Raw genomic sequence first — 19388 nt, forward strand, 5'->3', positions numbered from 1 at the left:
TTCCCCAAAACAACAATCCTGTGAGGTGAGTTGGGCTGAGAGAGAGTGATTAGTCTAAAGTCAGCCTATTTAGTATAAAGGGAACACACAGCACCTTAGATGGGTTTTTGAGATTAAGGCACCAGACTAAACGTTATCAGACTTTGAGTTCTAATTCTACCTTTCTGACTTTCATGGCTAAGGTAGGATTAGAACTCACAGTCTCCTGATATCTAGCCTGGTGCCTTAATCTTAACCTTAAAAGTCCACCTAAGGTGCTCTGTATTCCCTTATACTAAACATGGAGAAGTTTATGGAATCAAAATGCAGGACCCAAAGCATATAATCAAGGTTCTCTGCAGTATTTACTGTTAACAGAGTCCAGTGGAGAAATTTCCTCGAGAAAATAGTGGGAGGAACTCCTGCAGAGGAAAGGATGCTGTCAGGCTTGTCCCAGCTTGGAAGATTAGGAAAGAAAGACGCTCAAATCCATTTGCAGCAAAAGGTATACTTTTACTAAACTCAAGTGGTTACAGTGCAAGAAAAGCTGGATCTGAGTATTCCTGTGCAAAGCCTGCCTTTTCCCCTTCTCCCAGGTCTTCCCATCATGACCAGGTTTAAGACTCCAATATTATTAGGAGTTTTGGTAACAGCTTTAAGGTTTGGTGCTGCTTTGGTGGAGTTTCGCATTCCATTCTCATGCTCATGATGTTGGATCAGCCAGCTTGTTGCAGATTGACACGTCTGGTTTCTGTCATCCTGTCATCCCCCTTCCCTAAGTCCCCATTCTCCTCCTCCCCACATTTTATGGCAGGCTGAAGCGATTACAATGGCAGACTTGACAGATTCACTCATATTTATATATTTCAAAATGGAGGGGGATTTTTATGCATGCATACACATTGGTAATTAATAACCTAACTGATCTCAAGTTACTTCCTGCCCTTCTGTTATCTAGAGAGGACAATGGTCTTCCTTAGAAGAAATATTTGTATCTTGAGATTTAGGGATGCCTATGGAAATATTCTGATAACATTTATCACTGGGCTACAAGGACACATTCCCAGTGTCTCCATCTGTCTATTAAATAGTCCCATTCCCCCACAGGCTGAATTTCATTCTTATGCTTTCTCTTTCGCAGCACTGCGTAATCTTCTCTGTAAGTTACTCTTGGTGGCTCCTTCTTTCTTTCCTTCCCTATGCCCAAGATCTGAATTTGTTTATGCTGAGATCTAGAGGTTTCTCCAGGTTCCTCTTCCACAAAGGCCATTGGCATCAGCTTGGAGAGCTTCCATTTCACACAGTGAAGCTGAGCCACAAAAGCGCTACTTAAAAATGGTTTGAAATACCAATGTGAAACTACTGTTTAGAAAGAAGTCTAGCCCCCTTCTGAAATCTTCCAACTTTATCCCAATTCAAGGCTGTTACTATAATCAAGCACTGGATTTCTACCTCCTGTCTTCTTCCTAGTCCGATGAAACAGAATCACCTTCAGACTTCTCTGCAGAACAAAGAAAAATGAAATATCAAAATAAGGTGTACATCTTATCACTAAAGAATCCGAATCTAGAAGTAGGATTCTGAGGATTCCATGATTCACAGCATAATATATATTTATATATATATATATTATATATTCACATGGTCAGCCAGATGTTTGGACTGGATATGACATTTTTTGTCCACCTACTTTGTCCTTCATAAAAAACTGGAATGGGCAGATGTTTTTTGATGGTGTTAAAGGTATCATTGCAGGATATAATCTGTTCCAACTAAAGCTGCCTTTTGCAATTGACTGAGAGGGATTTTGTCAACACTGATCATGGTCAAATGGTGAGATGTTTTGGGATTCGTTATTGTTGTTGTTGCTATTGTTGTTGTTATCTTTATGCGAGCAATTAAGGCTTACTTAGAGGATATTACCAGAGACCCAATTCATGGTACATCATGAAATATGCTTGCTCTACAAAATTTATCACTAACATTACAAAATTGCCCAGTGCAAAATCAAATGAGTATGTTTCAGCAAAGACTGGAAATAAAATCAATTTTTAGAAATTGCTCTATGAGTGAGATGGGTGATCTCTATATTTGATATATAAATGATTTTCAAAAACATCTTTTTCATCAACCATTACTCCCTTCCAAAGGCAGAACTAATAGCTGAACTTACGTGTCTCTTCAGCCTTTGAAAAATGGCTTTTTAAAAAATCACAGTGCTCTTTCACCCTTTCCTGGAATGGTTCAGTATTAAGAAGGAAGAAATTCTGCTCTGTGGCATTATAGACTAGCCACTCATCCTTGCTGGCTGCTAACCCAGTGGGATTCCTAAGGACGAAGAAAAGGACATTGATGGAAACTAATCAAGGGGAGAACCTTAAGGTCTGACTTAAGCATAGTACACAAAATTACTGTATCTGCTACAACATCCTACCTGTCAATGACTATTTCAGATTCAACCGCAATAATACAAGAGCACACAATAGGTACAAACTTAAGGTAAACCACTCCAAACTTGATTGCAGAAAATACAACTTCAGTAACAGAATGGTGAACGCCTGGAATGCACTACCTGACTCTGTGGTTACTTCCACAAACGCCCGTAACTTTAACCTTAGACCAGGGGTCACCAACCTTTCGGACTTCAGGGACCACTAAATTCATAATTTTAAATCCCCCGGACCACTAATATGATGTACCTAATGACTGGCTGGGTGAGTGTGGCAAGGTGGTCATGTGACTGGGTGGGTGTGGCCAACTCAATGTCACTCATGTCGAGGGGCACCTTGTCAGCCTCTACTCACCATTCCTCGCCTGCCCGCCTGGGTTCCTTAGGGCCCCAACAGGAAGCAGTTTCTAGAGCTAAACAGCCACCATGAGAAAGAGTTGGCAAAATAGCTGTCTCCGTTCAAATTGGATCTAACCGAGAAGGAGGCTCAGCAGAAGCACCTTACCGAGGACTACGAGCATAGGCTTTCCAAGCAGAGGGAAGACCTGCGGGAGTGCAAGGCCAGGTACCGGTGCCTGGAAGCTCAGTGGACTGAGATGGTCAGCCAGTTCCAGGCCATGAGGCAGTCCCACTGGAATGAGGCCCTCCGGTTCTTCGCCACCAGCAGTGCTTCCCTCCAGCCTTCGCGCAAGCCCCGCACCAGGAGGCTGAAGCAAACCCCAAGTTGGAATTTCTGCCCCCCTCCGACCCACACAAAAAGACCCCGAAGGGGAAGGCTCTCTGCAGCAACACAAACATTCATTGCATGTATCCAGCCCAGTGACCGTAGTTTGAGGACCCCTGGTTTAGTGCAATATAAAAAATGCAAATAATTTTTCTGGGGACCACAAAAATTTTGTCACGGACCACCAGTGGTCCACGGACCACCAGTTGGTGACTGCTGCCTTAGACTGTCTACTGTTCATCTCACCCCATTCCTAAGAGGTCTGTAAGTGGTGTGCATAAACGTACCATTGGGCCTACCGTCCCTGTCCTACTGTCCCCATTTATTCGTATCCTTATCCTGTATTCATAATCATGTTTATACAGTATTTATATCTGTTACATTATATGTGTCTGGCAAATAACGAAATAAATAAAAATAAAGAAATCAAAAATAAAGAAAGAATCAACCTAGAAATAAGGAGAAATTTCCTGACAGTGAGAACAATTGATCAGCGGAACAGCTTGCCTTCAGAAGCTATGTGAGCTTCATCGCTGGAGGTTTTTAAGAAGAGACAACCACTTGTCCAGAATGGAATAGGGTTGGATTAGAAGACCTCTTCTGTAGCTCTTTCCCAAAGAGACTTGTTTTGACTTGAGAAACTATAACCAAGGGGAACTCCCAAAGGGGACTTTGAGGGAGGGATGGAGTTTGGCTTGGTGAAATCTCTTGGGTCTCCTCCTTGCTGATCCAAACCCAGATCAGCTCCTTGTAGACTCTTGGATCTGCCAATCCCAATCCTCACACCCTGAGCACCCTCCACCTTGTGAGTTTCCCCTTCCCTACTTACTCCCTTGCAAGCCTTTGCTCGTTCTCTTAATGGAAGGGTAATGCTCTGTTTCTTATCTCCCTTTTGCCTCCTCTATTGCACTTGGAGAAATAATGTACCCTGGAATATATGTGATACTACTGAACTCATAAAAGAAAAATTATCTATGAGTGACATTATTAAGAATCCTTAAAAATTTCAGGGCTGTTTCCAGTACAGGTAGTCCTTGACTTACAACTATTCATTTAATGTCCATTCAAGGTTACAACAGCACTGAAAAAAGTGACTTACAACTGATCCTTGCACTTATGATTCACTTATGGTAACAACTGTTTTGCTTAGCAACAGAAATTCTAGTCCCAACTGTGGTCGTAAATCATGAACTACTTATATTAACACAACCTGTAAACATATGCAAAAGAATACCACGCAATTCTTTATGAGTGCATTAACTTAGACATAAAGTACATTTGTTGAATTGGGGGGGCTTTCTTTATATTTACAATACAAATTTATAGAAATAAAATGAACCACTTACCCAGTTCTGGCAAACTCCGCCCAGTAGTACATCATCTTACGGCTCAGCCTGGCTTCAGCCTCTGTGTATGTTTGATTGACAGGCAGCCCTGATTGAAGGGTTCCAAAAACGTAAGAAACCTCAGCACCGTGGGATGCTCCAATCCATTCAGGCCAAACTGACCCTGAAGAGCGATGCGCGAATAAATAGGCATATACAGGACTCCCAGTTTTCCTGATATTTCTTGTAGTTTCAATCAATGGACATGCGATGATCCGATCTGTATAGAAGTGGGACAGAGCGGAGCGGTATTGTGCTGGGCCATGATTTCCTTCACTGTACTTGAGCGCAATAGTCTCAATAAAATCTTCAGTTGCATTTGGCACCAACAGCTGTATCCCTTTCAGAAGCTGCTCCTGATCGATGAGATTGTCGGTGATGTTAGGGAAAACATAGTGGACAAATGAGGCTGCTTCATCAGAGGTTTCACCTATGAGGACTGGTTTGAACTGAATTTGCCCCTCCTCCATGAGCTTTTCTGGATCACCAAGCAAAAACTCCCCATCTGTGGTTGGCCTGAAGGGAAAATTTACAAGGAAGCCACCTTTGAAGAACAGAGATATTTCATGCCGAATAAATTCAGAAATATTTTTTGTTTGCAGACAATGCACTATGCTGATATTATTGTCCTCGGAGCAGCCTAGCAGATGAACAAATTCCAGTGATTTTTCTTTGGCTTCCTGAGAAGGCCTCCAAGCCCAGAAGGCATTGGCTGTTCCGCTCTGGATCACCGCTTGGGCAAAAAGATCCTGACTTTTTGGTGCAAGAAGATGGAAATTCACACAAGCTCCTCCAGCACTGTGGCCAAAAATGGTCACCCGAGAAGGATCTCCCCCAAAGGCAGCTGCATTCTCTTTTATCCACTTCAGGGCCAGCTGTTGGTCCCATAAGCCTAGGTTCCCTGGAGCAGCTGGTGGCAAGTACAGAAAGCCCAGGGCTCCCAAGCGATAATTGAGGGTGACTACAATGACATTCTCAGCGGCAGCCAAATGTGTCCCATTGAACAACTCCAGAGTAGAGGTGCCCATTAAATATCCCCCTCCGTGTATCCAGACCAAAACAGGGACTGGTGAAGAAGGTTGTGGATGTGGCACCCAGATGTTGAGGGAAAGGCAATCTTCTGACAGTGGTGTTTTAGGAGACCATATCTCTGCTTCGGGGACATCCCGGAAAATAAATTGAGGACAGGAATTGCCAAAACTGGTTGCTTCCAATGTTTGCTTCCATGGCTGATGTGGAAGAGGTTTCTGGAAACGCAACTTCCCCAGGGGAGGCTCAGCATAAGGAATGCCTAGATAGGCTGTCACAGATCCAAGGTCAGCCAGGAACTGCTTGCCCTTAATAGGGCCACTGCTGGTTATGACCACTGTGTCCTCATTAGAAGCAGAACTAGAAGCCAGTGGAAAGAAGAGGAGGAGGAGGCAGCACAAGAGAGACGGGCATAGCAGACAAGGCATTGCAACAGTAGGACGAGCTGGTGGACCTAGAAAAAGTTACAACCGATATGAAATTATTCCACTTACTGTATAAGCCCACCTAATGCCAATTCATCATTAATTTACTGTGATGGTGGGACTCTGTTCTTGTTGAGGACACCAATGGTGAGTGCAGGGACTGACCTAGTCACCTTTGCCCTTCTCCATGATGTGGTCTCCAAAGTTCCAGAAGAACCGCTTAGAACTCCTGGTTACCAATCCCTTTGCTCAGCGAATGGATAGTTTTGACGTAGAATTGCTAGTAGATTTTCTCCAGGGTTCCCAATACAATTTTGTTATATATTATTTTTGTTATGGATGTCTCTAATTTATTCCAAAATCCCATTCTGGAAATTAGTGTACTCATCCCTATCTAGTGGATTATGGCTAAGATTTAATTGAAATAAATAACAATGTAAAATGACCTGAAATCAACATTTTTCCTGTTCCAATCCTGTTTTAAATCAACAAATGTACAGTTGCATTTCTCTCTCACACACACACCTCCATATTTTTTTTTTAGTTTGGTATCAGATGTGATTTTTTATCTGGGATCAGCCTATTTGTAGACCATCATAATTTTGGGCAGTGCTCTTTAGTTTTCAACATCTCAAGAAATTTCCATATTTTTTTTTTTTACTGAGTCATAAAGCTGAAGTTGTTCAGTTGTAAACATTCCGAAAACCCTGTTAGCCTTTCAGAGGGCCCTGAAAATGTGGTTTTCCCAGCAACCTTGGGGAGCTCAGGGGGAGCCTGTGTAATAGTTATATTATGTTTAGATGGATGTTTTTCCTCCCACAAGGTTGGTTTTCTTTATTTCTTAAGCTTTTAATACCTGTGACGTTTAATTGTTGGTTGTACACATCATGTTCAGTGAGATGGATGGCCATATAAATGTGTTAAATAAAGACATTTTATTTTTATTTCTCACCTTTAAAAGGCCACCCAGCTCACAAAAAGTGACTCTGGGTGGCATATATCCATCAATAAAAATAAATGAAATAATTTCCAAAGTAGAGAAAGTAATTGAAAAACTGAGCTTTCAACTGCTATAGTCCCTTCACACATAAGTGCTAACTTCGATTTGTCTGAAATTCCCCTTTCCGGCCAGAGTTGGTCAAACCACTGAAAATGAATAAACTTCGGATATTTTATTTGGATTAGATGACACCAGTGAACCAGATATCACTAAGATTCATAACATCATTGGAAGCTATAATACACCGACCATCTCCCCTGACAAAATCATCAAAGTCTCCAGAGATGGACCAGAATACAAAAACAGTGATGGCTCAGTGGCCCCAAGATTCTGTAGAGTCATTTGCAAAAATGAGACCAGCAAACAAAAGTTCATTTATACTATAAATTCAATTGCCAGAACCAACCCCAACCACAGCAAACTTCGATCACGGCCTGATTTATCCTTACTGCAATGGATCCGCTCCTGTGAATTCCACACAGAACTCAAAAGATGCCTAGACGAAGGGGAATCTAACCTATACATCGACTACTGTGCTGACTGCATAAAAAGTAAAACCTACAATCAGTTGCCCAACATCCAACCCTCCGTCACCCAAAACATCCAACCATCCCTCGTACAGAACTTTCAATCAGGCCATCATCCAAAACTAGTTACGCACGCCCCTTATTTCCTCAATACCAACCACTACTGAACATAAATGCAAACTATTTCCCCTCTTAAATGTGCCCACAGTAGAGGGAGTCCTCAACTTATGACCCATAATTAAGCCCAAAATTTCCACTACTAAGCAGGACAATTGTTAAATGAGTTTTGCCCCATTTTATGACCTTTCTTGCTACAGTTCTTAAGTGAATCACTGCAGCATCTACCTAGCATCACTGAGAGTATATGCATCAAGACAAATTCCTTCTTTGTCCAATCACACTTGGCCAATAAATAAATTCTATTCTATTCAGAATATCCCATTGATTTTTTAATGGGTCTTATTGCTGGATAAAGATGGTGGAAATTTGCAAACACATATCTGAACCTGGACGAAATGGCAGCCCAGTATGGGCTTTCTCTTCACTGCTCTTCTTTTCCACTCTTGTTCTCTGTGTCTCAAACTCTATCAGGCATTTCCTATTATGGCTGAAGAAATGCTTGTCTCTTTATGTATGTTTAGCCTGGAATAGAACTAACTAGCCTAAATAGAGTTAACCAACCCGAAAAAAACAGGAAATTCGAGTCCCTTTCCTAAAAATCATCTTCTAATTTTCTGAAAAAAACCTGTTCTTTAAAAATTCTACAGACTTACTCACTTGTCAGATTTAACGGCACTATTTGTTATTTGGAAAGCAGCTTCAGAGATGACCAGGCTCAGAAAAAGACTGATCATGAAGAGAGCAACTTTATCTATTGCAGGAAGGTGCATTGACCAACTGGATTCTGCCCATAAAGGGGGAGGAAGCTGCAAGTATTGGGAAAAGGCTCCAATATCAAAGACATGGAAAAACAGAGAACTTCCTTCAAATGGGGTGAGAGAACTCTAGAGCAAAGGACAGTCTCTATCTCTGGTAGGCAGCCTTGAAAAGAGCCATTACAACATCTGTCCAGATTTCAAAGCAACTAAAGAACCTGAAAGCAAATAACAGATACCTGCGGTGACCCTAATTGGGATGACTCTAAAAATGTAGGACAGACAGCATCACCAGCAGATAGATTTTTGGTTGGCTGACCAAGTGCACTCAGCAGGTATCATGAACAATTGTGGGAGTTAGGTATGTCTAGTGGCTAGCCTATTAAAAAGAAGGATTAGAGGAGACATGATAGCTGTCTTCCAATACTTGAGGGACAGTCACAAAAAAAAGTGGGATTTACTCATTCTCTAGGGCACCAGAAGACGAGAAGAAATAAAAGGAGGAAGCTTTTTGAATAGAATAGAATAGAATAGAATAGAATAGAATAGAATAGAATAGAATAGAATAGAATAGAATAGAATAGAATAGAATAATAGTTGGAAGGGACCTTGGAGGTCTTCTAGTCAAACCACATGCTCAGGCAGGAAACCTATACCATTTTGGACAAATGGTTGTCCAATCTCTTCTTACAAACTTCCAGTTTTGGAGCATTCACAACTTCTGGAGGCAAGTTGTTCCACTGATTAATTGTTCTGTCAGGAAATGTCTCCTTAGTTCTAATTTGCTTCTCTTCTTGATTAGTTTCCATCCATTGCTCCTCAACCTGCCCTCAGGTACTTTGGAGAATAGCTTGACCCTCTCTTCTTTGTGGCACCCCTGAGATATCAGAACATTGCTATCATGTCACCCCTAGTCTGTCTTTTCATTAAACTAGACATGCCAATTTCAGCAACCGCTCTTCGTATGTTTTAGCCTCCAGTCCCCTAATCATCTTCTTTGCTCTTCTCTGCATTCTTTCTAGAGCCCCAACATTTTTTTTACCTCATGGTAACCACAACTGGATGCAGTATTTCAAGTGTGGTCTTACCAAGGCATTATAAAGTGGTACTAACAGTTCATGTGACCTTGATTCTATCCCTGTGTTAATGCAGTCTAGTAGTGTTTTGGGTTTTTTAGTAGCTGCAGCACACTGCTGGCTCATATTTAAGCAATTGTCCACTAGGACTATGGATATATCATTTACCCATCTTAAAAAATAAAAACAGAGGACATATGGATATATCATTGGTTCAGGTTTTCTTAGGCCTCACAGCCGGGAGAACTTGACTTGACCTTTTTCGGTGCTACATGACAGACATGATTTATAGTACCCATAGTTTTGATTTCCCTGAGTTAGGTTTCTATTCCGCTGAACTTTCCCTGCTTTCCCTGAGTTAGGTTTCTATTCAGGTAAAATGTATAATTTCCTGAAAAACACGTGGTATTTTGCTAATACGTATACTCTAAACGCTCGCTGATTGGTAGTATTAACTTTCTATATGCTAATTCCCTCCTTGCTGTAGTTACCCCTCCCTGCTAAAACTGCATAATAAAAGAGACTGTTGCGATCTAAGGGGATCTTTTTACAACCCTTTTTTCGTGCTCTCTCATCTTGAAAAACTCCTGGTGTGGTGTCTTTTATTTGGCTTCTTTTGTCCTTGCAAGGACCTCCTAAATTGTCTCAGCGAGGGCTGAGACTCGTTCCTGCGGGAACCCAGGACAACATCAACAGGGAACCTAGGACAACAAATACGTGTTGCAGACCAACAGCAACATCTGGGGGCTCGTCCTGTCCTGTTGTGTTGTCCAGAGGCGCGATCGTTGTCTAGCGGTGCGTCACCTTCACCCTCATTGCTTACCCGTCCGGACGCGACACGTGCACACGTAAGTAATGGGCTCCTCGAACTCGAAAGTCTCATCATTGATAGGAATGAGCTTTACTCTCTGGTGAAGAAGGCTAATTGTTTGCAAAAAGTTAATGGCACCACTGTCTATCCTCTTTCTAAGAAATCTCTTACCTCTTTTCTAGTCTCCTTCTGTCTCTGTAGCTGCCTCTGCTCCCCCTGCAGACACAGCTCTTTCTCCCCCTGCAGCGTCTCCCCCTCCGCCGGAGGATACAGACACGGCTGCAGGCACTCTTTCTGCCTTGGTTGCCTTTTCTTCTCTTTCTCTAAGAACTGAACCCCCGATATCGGCTTACCCTTTAAACCTCAATCCAGCAGGAGGGGGACAGCCGATACACGAGAACATCAATGTACGGGTGCTTAAAAATTTAAAAGAAGCTGTTACTTCCTACGGCATTCACTCTCCGTTCCTTCAGTTCCTATGCCTGCTCATTCCTTTCCCTCCTCCTCCCTTTCCCCCCACTCTGAACCTTCAAAGCATATTGAGCTAGAAAGCATATTGTACCAAATACCTGTTTCTTCCATCCCTGCTTTGAAAACTGCCTCCTTTCCCCTGCCTGCCTCCCTTCCCCCAGAGCACCCCTCTCTTTCCCCCATGGGTGCGATCGCTCACATTAACCAGCAATTGATTTGGTTTAATTGCTTCTCTATATCTGGAAACAATCTGGAAAAGAATTTGCTCACAGCGACTACATGGGAAACATTGGGAACTTTTTTCCATGAAAGTCCAAGAGCCCCTGCAAAAATTTTGTCCATCTGGCACATGATCTTTGAATGCCTCATTTTACTTGCAGACGTCACTTAGAGAATCAGGACCTCTGCCTTATCAAAAATGACTTAAAAGGATCCACAATCACAGTCATGATTTAAACTGCTGAGTTTTCTCAGACAAGTTCCCCAGGTCTGTAAATGTTGTTTGATGATGTGTGTGCTTGTGTATGTATGTATGTGATCATTTTCAGACCTGCATAAGAATTGTAGAGATAATTGTGATGCTTGATTTGCATGGAATGTGTGTATGTGCAAAACTCATTGAGAAGGTGTGAAATTTCTGTGTTGTCTTTTGGATTTGCAAGAAATGTATGCATGTGTGAGAAATTGTCTCTGCATGTGTGTGTGTCCAGTGTGTGTGTCTTTATGTGTATCTGTCTGCATAAATTCCGTATGCAAGCAGCCAGGTACTTTCGGAAAAATAAAAAAATGTATTTTTCCTTTTGCAAGCAAGTGAGTTACTTTTGGACATTTTTTTTTCTCTTCATATGCATGAGAGTGTCTTTCCAGTGAGTTACTTTTAACTTTTTTCTCTGCCCTCTGGCTTATCTTAACTACTCCCCCCTTTGTTCCTTGCTGTGCCAGGGAAAAGGGTGGGCTACGGGGGATAACCATCCACCCCCACTCCATTTTTTTTTCTCTCTTCTTTCTTGTCTGAGAAGGGAGGGACAATTAGGCTCTCTGGAAGCATTGCTTTTGTAAAAAGCTATGTAAAAAACTATGCAGATATATTTTCTTTTTCACCATGAAAACAATTTTGATTTTAATTTTTAATCATGCATACAATTTTGATTTTGCTTTTAATTTTAATTTTTTATCTTTTCTGGAACTTTTTGAGGTTTAACCTGCCTGATTAAACCTATACCTTTATAAATGTTTTCAAAGCACTGAGTTGACTAAAAATGTTTCATTTAGCTTTGTATTTTTGCAGCTGTTCACATACATCATAAGAGTTGGAAGGGACCCTTGGAGGTCTTCTAGTCCAACCCCCTGCCCAGGCAGGAAACCCTACAGCATTTCAGACACATGGCTATCTTCTTATGTATGATTTTTTTTAAGCCTGGATCTCTATTTTGGAAAATGTACACAGGTTTTCTACATAAACAGCCTCACCCAAAACCTTACATGTTTTTCTTTTTAATCAGACTCAGTGTGCCCCTTATTTGCTGTTTGTATTGTTTCTTTTTCTTTTTTAGCAGCACAATATGTGCCCTGTTTTAGGAACTATTTCAGAGATGAGTTAGAAAGTTATAGGATGTGATAAGTTAGAAGGTTACAGAATGTGAAGAGAGAGTTAAGAGGATACTAGTGCTGATGAGTAAAGTAAGACAGATGGTGATTTTGCTAAGAATGTGGTTTGTTTTTGGAAGTTTTTGATAGCATGGATTTGTTAGTGACCAACTTCCACACATGAATAAAAAGGGTGGGAGTTGGGTTTTTATTGATTGATTGTCTTTTTCTCTGTCTTCCACATAGTACCTTTCAACCTCATCTTAGACAGTCTATATGTTACTCAAATAGTAAAACTATTTTCAATCTTACTTGTCCCCTTCTCTTGATTCTACTCTCACTTCTCTTTTCACAACTTTACAGTCTCTCATTTACAAATGTACACATCCCTATTTTGTTATGTAGCAGACCCTGCGGCCTCCGCCTCCTCTCTTTTGTCACTTTCTCCTGTCTCTCCTTGGGACAGTCACTCCTATTTTCATCAAAACAAAAAGGCGCTCATGAAACAATTTGGCTTCACGGCTGCTGAGGCATCTGATCATACATCAATGCCCTACTTGCAGCCGCCAAGGTAACTCTCTTCCAATGGGGGTCAACCCCAGAGGAACAGTGCCCTGTCAACTATGGCAAATGGATGTAACTCAATATCCATCCTTTACCCCTTGGAAATCCATTGATACATATTCAGGTTTCATCATGGCAACCTTGCAAAGGGGTGAAACCGCAAAACAAGTTATTAATCATTGTATTCGGACTTTCGTAACGTTGGGATGTCCAAAAACTCTAAAAACTGACAATGGACCAGCCTATACGAGCTCTGCCTTTGCACAATTTTGCCATCGCTGGTCAATAATCCATAAATTCGGCATTCCTTTCAATAGCCAGGGCCAGGCCATTACTCTTAAACAGGCCTTGGACAGACACTTGGGGTCAAAAGGCATCAGCCCCCCGACACTCCCGGCGTTGCAAAATGTATTAAATGTTTGCTTGTATTCATTGAATTTTCTTAATCTAACTGGATCTCCTGCCTCCACTGCTGCCTCGAGACAGTTTTCCGCTCCTCCCCTCCCCTCTTCTCGTCCTCTGGTATATTATAGGCATCTTCCGGATCCAGCTTGGAAAGGTCCAGCTCAATTGATTACCTGGGGAAAAGGCTACGCTGCAGTTCAATTGCCTGATCGAGTCCTGTGGGTTCCGGCTCGCTGTGTTCGCCCCTGTCATCTCAATCAACCAAAAAAGAAAGATGAAGATCCTTCTGATTCTATCCCTGATCTCTCTTGCCTCTTCTGTCTCTAATGCCTCTTCCTCTCTTCCTAAATGTACATGAAAATTTCCCTTCTCTCTGCTACCCATTTCTCCTCTGGCGTATTTCGCTCCTTGCCCTCTTCCCACGTTTCTACCCCTGCAGCTCTCCGTTCGCAGCGCTCCTTATCCGGAGCACAGCAGAACCTGCATCGTCCCGCAAATTATACTTGGACTATTTTGGACTTCCAAGGAAGCGTCCTTCATTCCATCTCTAATCGAACTCTGTGGCCTTGGTTTCCTGCACTCTACTTTGACTTTGCTGAAATGCTGGTCGGCGCCCATGGATTTAAACATAAAACAAAATGTGATCCTTCCCCTCGGGACGTCTGGACAATTGGTCCAGGCCTGTATATCTGCCCAGGACATCTTTCTGATCTCTCCCACCTAGATGAATGTGGGACCATCTCTGATTGGTACTGCAAGTCCTGGCAATGTGTGTCAACCGGAAAGATTTGGTGGACTGCTCCCTATACTACTGACTATATCAAAGCTATACTAGGCCCTGATAACAATTTGCCTTGGAATTCCTGCTCCAATTGGGCCTGCTGCGGCGTTCGCCTCAATCCTATGACTGTTACTTTTACATCTCATGGAAGGAGTCTTCCGATTACTGAATGGCTTAAAGGGAAAAGATGGGGGGGAAGGTCGAACGATAATTCCGACTACAGACATCCAGGAAATATATTCATAATTCGTCTTACCATGTCCTTAGAAACATCCCCACCTGTGGGCCCAAACAAACAAGTCAATTCGCCCTTTTTACAGCCCTTGATTAAAAGCAACAATCCATTGGTGTCCCTGGTCTCCTCTGCGCATGATGCCCTTGTAGCAGCCCGTACTTTTCCTAACAATGATAGTAGATGTTGGCTGTGTCTGTCTTCTCAACCCCCTTTTTATGAGGCCATAGGTTCCGCCCTACCTTTTACCAATAGCACCTCAGATACTGGTTGCAGGTGGTCTAACTCTTCTATAACGGTATCCTCAATTGAAGGTCAAGGTTGTTGCCTTGGGTATGTACCCTCTAACTTTTCTCACTATTGTATCAATGCCTCCTCGGATGCCTATACTTCCTGCACAATATACTTGTCCAAAGAAAGGCTAGGACTTGACACTGGAGGGTGGACTATAATATACACTACTCTATCAACTGCAGATTGAAAGATAGAGAAAAAGAGCGTTCTCAATCCCACACGTGGTATCAGGGAATGTTTAATCTCTCTCCCTGGTTGACCACCCTCCTCTCTGCCCTAGTTGGTCCTCTGATTTTGTTGCTCCTTGCATGTACAATTGGCCCATGTGTCATGGGGAGAGTTCTAGCATTCTTGAAACAACGACTAAACAGTATTGGAGATGATGTCCTCTTGCTAAAGCACACTGTTGAAAATGAATATAAACAACCTCTTTTAGAATTAGCCTCTGAGGCTGATGAAGACTCTGAATCGGGAACCATTCCTTTGGAAAAGCGTACTGGCTCCCTGCGGGCTCTCCCGGAGGGGGGATCCACTGGGAATGTCATAGCTTTAGAAGAATATTACCCATCTTAAAAAATAAAAACAGAGGACATATGGATATATCATTTACCCATCTTAAAAAATAAAAACAGAGGACATATGGATATATCATTGGTTCAGGTTTTCTTAGGCCTCACAGCCGGGAGAACTTGACTTGACCTTTTTCGGTGCTACATGACAGACATGATTTATAGTACCCATAGTTTTGATTTCCCTGAGTTAGGTTTCTATTCCGCTGAACTTTCCCTGCTTTCCCTGAGTTAGGTTTCTATTCAGGTAAAATGTATAATTTCCTGAAAAACACGTGGTATTTTGCTAATACGTATACTCTAAACGCTCGCTGATTGGTAGTATTAACTTTCTATATGCTAATTCCCTCCTTGCTGTAGTTACCCCTCCCTGCTAAAACTGCATAATAAAAGAGACTGTTGCGATCGGAGGGGGATTCTTTTTACAACCCTTTTTTCGTGCTCTCTCATCTTGAAAAACTCCTGGTGTGGTGTCTTTTATTTGGCTTCTTTCGTCCTTGCGAGGACCCCCTCAAATTGTCGCAGCGAGGGCTGAGACCCGTTCCTGCGGGAACCCAGGACAACATCAACAGGGAACCTAGGACAACAAATACGTGTTGCAAACCAACAGCAACATCGGACTCCAAGATCCCTCTCACAATTACTACTGTTTATCCAGGTACCACATGGTTTTTATTGACTAAATATAGAACCTTACCTTTTTCACCACTGAATTTCATTTTGTTAGATAGCACCCAGTGTTCAGGTCTGTTAAGATCCTTCTGTATCTTAAGCCTATCTTCTGAAGTGTTGGTTATTCCTGCCAGATTGGTGTCGTCTGCAAATTTCATGAGTTCCCCATCTATCCCCTCATCCATATCATTGATGAAGATGTTGAAGAGTACTGGGTCTAAAACAGAGCCTTGAAATATCCCACTGGATCCTAGAAGTAAGGCGAATTTTTTTGATAGTGAGAATGATTTATCAATGGAATAGCTTGCTTCCCAGAGTTGTAGGTGCTCCATTAGTGAAGGTCTTCAAAAATAGATCGGAAAACCATTCAACTGGTTTGGTATGGTATAAGGTCCCCTGCCTTGAAGAGTGGTTGGACTAGAAGACCTCTAAGGACACTTCCAGGGAACATAGCTAACTGAACACATGCCCAGGGAGAGATCTCCGAAGGATTTTTCCCTGGAGTGCTGCTGTTCTGCCTTCTAACTGAAGGGACTGGCATTCCATCAGCTTTTATGACCTACTGTGGCCACTGTGTGTCAAAGAACTTCCCCTCGGAACTCTTCAGTATAGCTGTAAGCCAGCAAACAGTTTCTGGAGTTGAACTCCAAAGCTATCTGCATGCCAAAAGTTGGGAGGGGAAGGGCTGCAATCTGTTCGGGGTGGGTGGGTGGGTTTGAAGGAGCTGTTGTTTTGAAATTTACCTTTCAAACAAACAGTAAGTTTATGCCTTCCTCTTCTTAATCACCTTCAACGATTATTATTCTATTTTTAGTCAGCTTAAAAGAGGCTCTTTCTAGCAACAGCCTGCTATACCTGTTTGAAGACTCATGCCATTATAGGGATCTCTTTTTGCCTCAAAGAACAAGGAAGAAGACAGCTAAGGCAAGCCAAATAAGGAAGTATGCTGAGAAAAAAAAAAGCTGATGGAGAAAGATTGAAAATGTATTTGAGAGTACCTGTATTAAGAGAAAGTTAAAGAAAATGATGTACCACTTTAAAGAAAAACCCTGTATGTTAAAAAGGATATTTATAAAAGAAACAACATAATTCTATAACAGTAGTTTGGAAGGAGGGAGCTAAATGCAATACTGAAATTCAAAGCTTATATGTTAAGAAGTTAAAGAAAAAGATGTATTAGAAAGTTTTGATTTTTTTAAAAAGTGGTTTTTTGTTTTTTGTTTTTAAATTGTAGTAATTTGAAGGAAAAAAGGGATGGGGGGGAAAGGGTCCCTCCCCTTTTTTCCCCCAGTAAGGCCAAAGAATTTAAAAGAATAAAATACATTTTGTAAATAAAAATTGTGGCAGTTCAAAGATTCCTCGGTGGAAATAGAAATACACATTATTTCCATAGCAAGGAAGATAAAGCAGGAATGGCTAAATTGACTACTTTATTTAAAGAGGAAAATATGTTTGGATATCACTTCTGGAATTTGTGCTTGTGAAGAAAAGAATGAAACTTTGGTCTTGGTTTTGTTGGTTAGCAAGATTTGGGGTTATAGGAATGGCTAGTTATATATTAATGTGTAAAAGCAGAAGGTTGGAATGTGTTTATCTTGTACTGTGCCAGGAAAAATTGGACATTAATGCCCCCTTTTCTTTCTTTTTCTCTTCTCCCTTGTATCCCACACCCCCTTTTCCCCGCTCTCTTTCCCTCCCTTTTAATTTCCTGTTTTCTTTTCTTCTTTGTATTTTATATAATAAAATAAAAATGATAAATGTGATAGAAGACCTCGAAGGTCCTTTCTAGCCCTATGATTCTACGCTAATTGATTTGTTTTTAAAGGTCTTATGTACATAAGCGATGACACTCTTCAACTTGATAAAGAACTATTTAGGCTGATGCTCTGCATATGGTTCTCCATTCAATTGTGGACTCACCTTACAGCATTGCGATTCAAACCACATTTCAACAGCTGGTTAATTTGTCACATGCAGCCTGATGCATGATGCATTACTGAAATTGAGGTACATTCCAAGCCTTTTATCGATCAGACTAGTTACCTTGTCAAAGAAGGAGCCAAGGTTTGTTTCACACATCTGATCTGGGCTGTGTTTTATGAAATTAGCCAGAAAAGAGTTTACAGGGTTTGATGCCTTTCCAGAAGGTCAAAAGGTGGGAGCAGATCTCAATTCAGGTGGGGAGATAATCCATGGAGTGGGGCCTCCCCAGCCCAAGGACGTCTGAGGCTCCAGTTTGTAATATGCCTTCCGCAAAGAAATGTTATTATTATTATTCAAATTTCTATACCGCCCTATCTCCCGAAGGACTCAGGGCGGTTTACAGCCTTATAAAACATAAAGTATAAAATAAATACATGTTAAAACAACATTTAAAAAACTTATACCATTAGGCCAAATTTAAAACTATAGTTAAAAAATACAAAACCCCATTTAAAATTAATTTTAAAATTAAACCCTAGGCCAGCCCTGCACAAATAAATAGATGTGTCTTAAGCTCGCGGCGGAAGGTTCGAAGGTCAGGAAGTTGACGTAATCCTGGGGGGAGCTCGTTCCAGAGGGTGGGGACCCCCACAGAGAAGGCCCTTCCCCTGGGTGTCGCCAGTTGATTTATTGTTTGAGAGAAAGTAGTACCCTACAAATGCAACTCCGGCATGTATACAGCCAAGATTAGCTCAGTTGGATTTCCTGCCATGATAGTAATGTTTGCCAATAACAAGGTCAATGGCAGTAAATTGATCCTTATAAACCCCTTACATAAGCAATCTTGTGTGTTTGGGTGATTAGTGTTAAATTATGGCATTCCCTGTGACACTCTATGGAAGCAAAAGTTGGAATTTAAGGACGCAGGATAGGAAGTATGGACACTTTTGAACTTTATGTTGGAGAAGACTCCTGGGACCTGGGTCTACCATGGTCAACCAGGAAAAGAAACCAATGGATCTTCAAGCAAATCAACCCAGCATTCTCACTTGAGGTACAAGTGACCTGGGTCAAATTATTCTATTTCAAAGGAGAATAGTTGTAGCTCAGAATTGATATGAGTCGTCCTTGGTGTCCTCCGAACTTGGTTGTTTTCTTGCAGACAAATGGCCGGTTTGTCAGAGTGCCAGTCAGAGGACATGATGAAACCTCTTTAATTTCACAATTTATGGACTTAACCATAGTTTCAATTGAGAAATGGTGACCATCCTAGTCCAAGCCAAGTCCAAAAATACTAGAGAATTCCTGGGAGCCTGGCACTGTGACAAATCGGCCATCAGCAGACACGTAAGTAACTTCTACCTACTGTACAAAAGACAATCCGGTTGAAGGAGGGCTATTCAATTTTAATGTAGAAAGCCTCTTTGGCACCTCTTTCAAACCAGTGGTCCTCTCCATCCAGATTATGGACGTTGCTATCTTCAAAAGAGTGGCCTTTGTCTTTCAAATGCAGATGGACTGCTGAATCTTGTAAGGCAGATGGACTGCAAAATCAGTCATAACTGAAGCAGCGTCTGGGATGATTAGCTCAAGGTCACCCATCTGGTTTT

At 41.7% G+C, this 19388-nt stretch overlaps 1 protein-coding gene across 1 annotated transcript; it reads right to left on the reverse strand.

The window, feature by feature from the left end:
* Positions 1–381: 381 nt before the first annotated feature.
* LOC131193218 (cholinesterase 1-like) lies at positions 382–16611 on the reverse strand. Its single transcript, XM_058173201.1, has 4 exons — positions 15881–16611; positions 4499–6020; positions 2153–2307; positions 382–1480 (listed from the first exon to the last, which is right to left on the reverse strand). The coding sequence occupies exons 1-4, from the start codon at positions 16185–16187 to the stop codon at positions 1446–1448; spliced, it is 2019 nt and encodes a 672-aa protein (XP_058029184.1). The 5' UTR covers positions 16188–16611; the 3' UTR covers positions 382–1445.
* Between the last annotated feature and the right edge of the window lie 2777 nt (positions 16612–19388).

Source organism: Ahaetulla prasina, chromosome 2 (assembly GCF_028640845.1).
Source record: "Ahaetulla prasina isolate Xishuangbanna chromosome 2, ASM2864084v1, whole genome shotgun sequence".
NCBI classification, from domain to species: Eukaryota; Metazoa; Chordata; class Lepidosauria; order Squamata; family Colubridae; genus Ahaetulla; species Ahaetulla prasina.